General features: G+C 32.4%; 2 protein-coding genes across 2 annotated transcripts in view; both read left to right on the top strand.

Annotated features, from left to right (window-relative positions):
- Positions 1-1,392, top strand: part of LOAG_16838 (hypothetical protein) — a gene marked incomplete at its 5' end in the record, with an annotated part of 5,414 nt that extends 4,022 nt beyond the window's left edge. The window contains 2 exons of the mRNA XM_020449496.1: positions 262-449; positions 1,345-1,392. Of these exons, the coding sequence (XP_020306951.1) occupies positions 262-426 (165 nt within the window). The 3' untranslated portion in view covers positions 427-449; positions 1,345-1,392. The remainder of the gene's footprint in view (positions 1-261; positions 450-1,344) is intronic.
- A 4,734-nt stretch (positions 1,393-6,126) lies between these two features.
- The window catches only part of LOAG_16837 (pao retrotransposon peptidase), a gene marked incomplete at both ends in the record, with an annotated part of 2,916 nt that continues 2,545 nt past the window's right edge, over positions 6,127-6,497 (top strand). Inside the window, one exon of the mRNA XM_020449495.1 lies at positions 6,127-6,363. Coding sequence (XP_020306950.1) covers positions 6,127-6,363 — 237 coding nt within the window. The remainder of the gene's footprint in view (positions 6,364-6,497) is intronic.

The following is a 6,497-nucleotide window of genomic DNA, read 5'->3' as shown; positions in this document are numbered from 1 at the left end:
ACTGTTGACAGTTGAAAATTTTTTAATACAATCTAAGGTTATTTTAATAAAAATTTTGATTCTATTAAAAATATCCAGCAACACAAACTCTGTAAATTTTGAAACCAAAAACTGAGAATTTAAGAAACATCAATGAAATGATCTCAAGATTTATATTATACTCATTGGCCTTCATTGACTGAACTGTAGAACTCACTAACTTTTATAATGGAAAGTATTGAATAATTAAGTATTTCCAATTCAAAATAGTTAAACTTACAGACGTGTGTGCATGGCATGTTACGCTGTGTGCAGAACTACAAGGACCAACACTTTTCGCGCCGGAGAATTGGTTCCCATAGTTGGCATCCATATACGATTCCTAATGTGCCAAGCTCATGTGAATGTATGTGGCCGGTGGATAAGTATGGACACCAGGAACTTTAACACACTATTTTCCAATTTTTGCAGTAAGTCATAGGTTGGCCAATATGTTTTTAATAATAAAACATTGCATGCATTAGATTTTTCTAGTAATCTTTAGGCTAGTAATTTTGTGTTACCTTATGTAAAAAGTTAAATGTACGAATGAGAGAGGAAAATGACGTCAGTTGTAACTAATTAATTCTCAGATTTACTTCCTGTACATGATTATTTCATTCTTGTTTTTAAATTCTGCTCTTTCCGTAATATAATACATTCTAGAGCATTTCAAAAATCTACCGTTAATGTCTTTATCTCTCTTATTTCTCAAAATAATAATAAAAGGACTTTGAAATTAGACGAAAATTGGACAGTGGTTTTCATTTGCTAACATTTTAATTACAATTATATCTATATACGAGTAACTCATTAATTAAGTTGTTAATAATTATTGCCTCTATAGGAATATGTAAGAAAAGTTAGGCTGAATGTAGATTCAAAAAAAACTGTGGAAATGTCAACTAAAACATTAAATAGTTTCATAAATTCGAAAAATTTATCAGTGGGTTTCCTAACTTTCGGAAATATTGTTTTAGGCTTGTTTCTGGAAATCTGAGTTTTCTTATCCCTAAATAATTCTTATATTTTGATGGAACAAAAGTCATTTGATTTCGTAATATTCCAACAACAATGTAGATGACATTGTTGTTGGAATATAAGTTAAAATTAATTAATTCTTATTAACCCCCCCTTAACCCCATTTAGATAGAAAAAAATATTGCGTAATAACGAAATCCGGACTTTATTGATTCGAGAAGCGAATGTATGGACAGACACTTATTTAGATAATGTAAATCAAAGTTATTTCTTTATGTAAAAAAAGTTTATAATGAAAATTATTAAGTTAATTTTCGACTATAATTACCAAAATACTTTTTTAAGGTTTGAAATATTCGAGTAAATATTAAGTGGAAATTAACAAAAAACTCTACACTTCGGTTACAGCCAGGAGAGTTATCTAACAGCGACATTTTTTGTTGAATGTTATACATATTTTAATGTTCATCCTTATTTGTTATTGTGGTAAATGAATCTTGAATTTAACGCCTTTCCATACGGAATATTGATGAGATAGATGTTATTAATATTAGTAAGGATTCGGTAAATATTAGTTTTTGAATTTTATAATTCTGTAAGTTTCACCAATGAGCAACCTAAGATTTAATAAATGCAATGCGTCTTATTTCGAAGATTGTTTGAGCGGAGAGGAATAATATAACTTAGAGTATGAAGCATGAGTGTTGCACAGAGCTTTCAAATTCACATTTGACTGATGTTTCTGCACATAATCAGTGCTATAATGAGGCTCAAAACTATTTGTTGTATATAAAGTTATAGGCCATTCATTTTGATCGTAATTTCTTCACTCATTTTAATGCAATTCTTCGTTACAGAAGAGTTATGGTAATATGACTGGAGATGATTTATTTTTTTATTTTTTGTTTTTAACGTATTACTTAAAATGTTTGTTTCAAATGGAGTTTTTCGATTTCTGCATAACCACAACAATCTTTCCAATACATAGTAGTATTATTTCTGTATCATTTTATCATACTTTTGGGTAGTCACAGCTTTTAATTACTTCAATGAATGCATCTTATGTACATATATCAGTTCAAATGATCACTCTCTTCGTCCTGATTCACTTTAAACGATCACTCCCTTCAACCTGATTCAGTTCAAACGATCGCTCCCTTCGTCTTGATTCAGTTTAAACGACCACTCGCTTCGTTCTGATTCTCCACTTTTTAATTTCTTTTACTTGATAGTTTATCAATAAGAACTTTGGAAAAAAAAATGAACCGAAATTAGAAACTTACGCGTATCTTGAAATGATTGTTCAGAATAACGAATTTATTCCAACCATTCCATTCTTAGTAATCCTCTTAGACTTTCTCCCTCAAGGAATTTAGTATGTTAAATCTGGAAAAATCGGTGTTAGAACTAACGATAAACATTCAACTCTTAAAATTTAGTGCCACAATAGCAAAATATTGTGGTACCCAATCAACCTATTAACAATACTTACATTGTTTTTCATGTATCACTTCATTTCCTTTACAATTTCTCCTTATTTGAACTTTGAGGGAATTAAAATATTGTATTATAAATGAACAATTCTGCAAGTTAACGGTGCCATGTCTTACTCAATGTATTTAAATAGAAATTGAAAATTCGAAAATATTTTGTTCATTTTTGTAAAAAGTTCCTCGCTTGTTATTTATATTTTTCTTTTGAAAATTTCTTAAAATTTGCAAGGAATCAATCAGACGTGATTTCAGATTTATCAAAATTTCAGTAAGAAATCGATCTAAAAAAAGAAGACAGAATTGTTGTTGAATTTTAACGTCAAATACAATAGCAGAATGGAAAAAGTTTAGGTTTTGTTGAGTATAGAAAGAGGGAAAAAGGAAGGCGCCTCAAATCGAAAGATATTGGATATAAGGTTTTAAAGATTAATGAATAACAATCCTTCAATTCTGTAATTTATGAGAAATCATTTCGTTAATGTTCTTTGTTGATCTTTCTAAAGTGAAGACTTAAGCATCCAGAAATTTGAATCATTTCTAGGAACCGAAAAAACTTTCTTCTAAACAAGCAAAAATGTTGATTTAATCGTATAAATACTGCCCTCCTTGTACAATAGTATTCTGCCATTTTTTCTATGCTTTTGTTTCTTACAAATTTTGTCGAATGTTCCCATGCGAAGAAATAATTGTTTTGGTGCTTTTCTATTATTCCTATGCAACCTTTATTGTTTGAAATATAATAAACGAGTAAACAAACAAGTAATTTCAATACCTAAACATTACCAGAACATCTATCCATGTACTCTCGAAGGAAGGTGAACCACTGCTGGTATAGGTATAAGCGGAATAATACGAACAAGTTAGAAAATGATTGTTTCCGCTGAAGCGCTCGAAAAATTAGATACTTTCTGAGGTACTAAATAAAATTTTTGAACAAATTTCAAAAATACATCCCATTATTTTACGAAAAGTTAGCTTTACTACTGGGACCATAAAATCCTGAACAGTTTCTTCCTACATTCAGAAAACATTGTGGTTCACAAGCTGCGATGGGTGTGGTTGATGACCGTTGGTTGTACAGGGTACAGAGCTGTAATGGAATGTCTGGCATTCAGAGATTTTGAAATGCCATTAAGAATTTACACATTGGTCTTAGACAGAATGTTACCAGAAAGCTAAACTAAAAACTTGAATTTGGAGTGCTCGATGCTAACGATCGGAATGGACAGTTCACTTTATTGGTAAACATAACTCATGTTTGCTTACTCAGAATAGATGGACCTTTGCTTTTATTTGACTAGCTTTGAATGGCCACAAATTTCTTTCGGTGCTGCTGATATAATTCTAATATAATTATTGTCATTCATTGCTAAAGTATTTGATTAGGCACTTTTCTGGATCAGATCAGAAAACTAAACCTTGATAATGTTAGAGTCATCGTTCGATTTTCTTTTTACTGTTATCAGTGTTTACTGTTGATAACATAAACCACTGGTAACAGTAGTTATGACAAGAGTAGTTATCAATGGTTTAACGAGCACTGTTTTTAGTGTAGCTAATTTGATATTATTATACATAAACGAGTACGTAACACTTATTGTGTTGTAATTCATTTTTATTACATTCTGAATCTGAAGGTTATGTGTAGGAATTTTAAGGGGTTATATTTCTCTTTCCTTTATGTATAATAGGAATTTCTTTCGATAATACATTTTTGATTTCTATTGGCCCTAACTAAAATGCAAAGTATACCTGATATAATTTTGGATTACCTTCATCTTCGAAATTCTTCTGCATTTCAAACTATATCTGTTTTGGATGCTATTATTACTTTGATTTGACATTAGTTTATTGAATGATTAAAACCATTGCGACTGACCATGGAAGAAATGAAAAGATGAGGATATCTAATTGCAATTTTGATTTTTAAATTAGAAGCCAATTTTTTTAAAGAAAAAATCCATCATTTCTTTTTGAAGAGAAGAAAAATTTTTTTTAAAAGTCCGACAATAATATAAAAGGATGCTATTACTAGAAAATATTTAAATAGGTAAGAGTATGAAATTATCCCACCATCATCATATAGTTCCAATACGCTGAATATCGAGAGAAATTGGAGAGTACCAGTGATCAATGATAATTTAATAAGGGATCCGAAGATAGTTCGCGTTATGTTAATGGACAAGACATGTAAAATACAAAAATATTAGGACTACTTAAGATACTGGCGCTAGCTCTCTTCAAAGCAAGCGAAATAAAATAAAATTTGAAAAATAAAAGCATATCCCGTCGGAAAAAAACTCCGAAAGTCATAACGCGAAATTGCAGCAATGAGAAGAAGAAGGTCCTGAGCGCCAAATCATTTTCGAAAGACGTGTGCCAACAGGTCGGTTGGGAAGACGATAACGGGCGTCATTTGGTTTTTGGTCCCCCTTTTGTTCATATTGATATATAATTGTTGAATTCGTTTCTGTATTACCGAGTTTTGAAAAATAAATGTTTAATTACCCAAGTTTGAGATTGAGAAATCCGGCAACAAAAATTGGTGCCACGGGGCGGGAATGTCGGATACTATAATCAAAAGTGCTCAACCGGCAAAGCAAAAATTGGAGGATCTTCTCTACGAAGTAAAAGCAATGAACTTAACGCCTCCTGATCAACATTTATCGGTGGATGAAAAGCAGCAGTAATTTGAACTCAAGAGGAGGACTATATAAGAAAAAATAAGGCGTCTGAAACTCTATGTTGATACACTCTAATCAACGAAAAGTGGTTGGAGTATATCCAGAAACAAAAGAATGCGCAGAAAAGAAAAAGAAAAGAAAAAAAAGAAAGGAAGAAGACAAATACGCAAATATGGTCGACGATAATAAAAGTCTTTTAAATTTAATAAATGACGGTCAAGAAACTATTATAACTTTAGATATGTACAAGGATGAGTTTGAGCTAGCAGCACAAGGCCTATAGCAAAGCAAAATAAATATCGAACCATTCCAACAAATGGAGCCCTCCCAAATGTCTCAGCAGACAGTAAATTTGCCACAATTACTACTACCAACATTCAGTGGTGACCCGAAATTATGAAGAGGATTCTGGGGTAGAACCCCAACCGTATCAGGCATGGCTAGCGTAACGAGCCACAATGACATCAATCGCTTTTAGAAGTTAGAACTGATGGGTATCCAAGACCAGCCGAACGAAAACGATGATGAGCAAACCTTTGAACAATTCAAGAAAAGTATAACGAAACAAGACGGGAGATACCAAATTATTAGCCTTGGAAAGACTCAATGGATAAACTAAAAAGCTATTATGGACTATGCTTCGGACGCCTTAAAACCTTGATCGGGAGACTCCAGAACAATGAAGACATACTTCGACGGTACAACGAAACGATTCAGGATCAACTGCGGTCAGGCATAATTGAGGAAGTTCATCCTAATATGGATCAAGAAGGTATAATTTACTATCTCATCATGAGGTGGTGGTACCCCCGCACAAACCTATAACAAAACTCAAAATAGTCCATGATGCTTCGGCGCATCTCAAGGGAACAAAAAGTTTAAACGAAGTCTTATATCGCGGACCTATCATGCTTCCAGATTTAGTAGGAATACTATTGCGCTTTTGAATGATGAAGAATGAAATCATAGCCGACGTCGAGAAGGCATTTTTACAGTTAGAACTGCATCAGTCCGACAGGAACTGTACCATATTCCTCTGGGAAGATGATATTAAATGTGCGGTTACCGAGGAAAACCTGAAATGTTATCAATGTTTTGGAGTAATATCATCACCGTTTTTGCTAGTAGCAACAATCAATCATCATCTAGAAACGATCGAAAGCCAGACAGCGTTAGAGATCAGGAGGGTTCATATTTAAATAACGTCATGTTGTCAGCAAATGGAACAAGAGAAGCCATAAATAAATATTACGAAGTGAAGGATATCTTAAAGAAGGCAGCGATGAATATTCGCAAACTTTTTTCCAATTGACCAAAACTT

This window comes from Loa loa, assembly GCF_000183805.2.
Source record: "Loa loa unplaced genomic scaffold supercont3.23, whole genome shotgun sequence".
Taxonomy (NCBI): domain Eukaryota; kingdom Metazoa; phylum Nematoda; class Chromadorea; order Rhabditida; family Onchocercidae; genus Loa; species Loa loa.
Note: the sequence above shows the minus strand (reverse complement) of the source record. Positions and strands in the feature narration are given on the sequence as shown.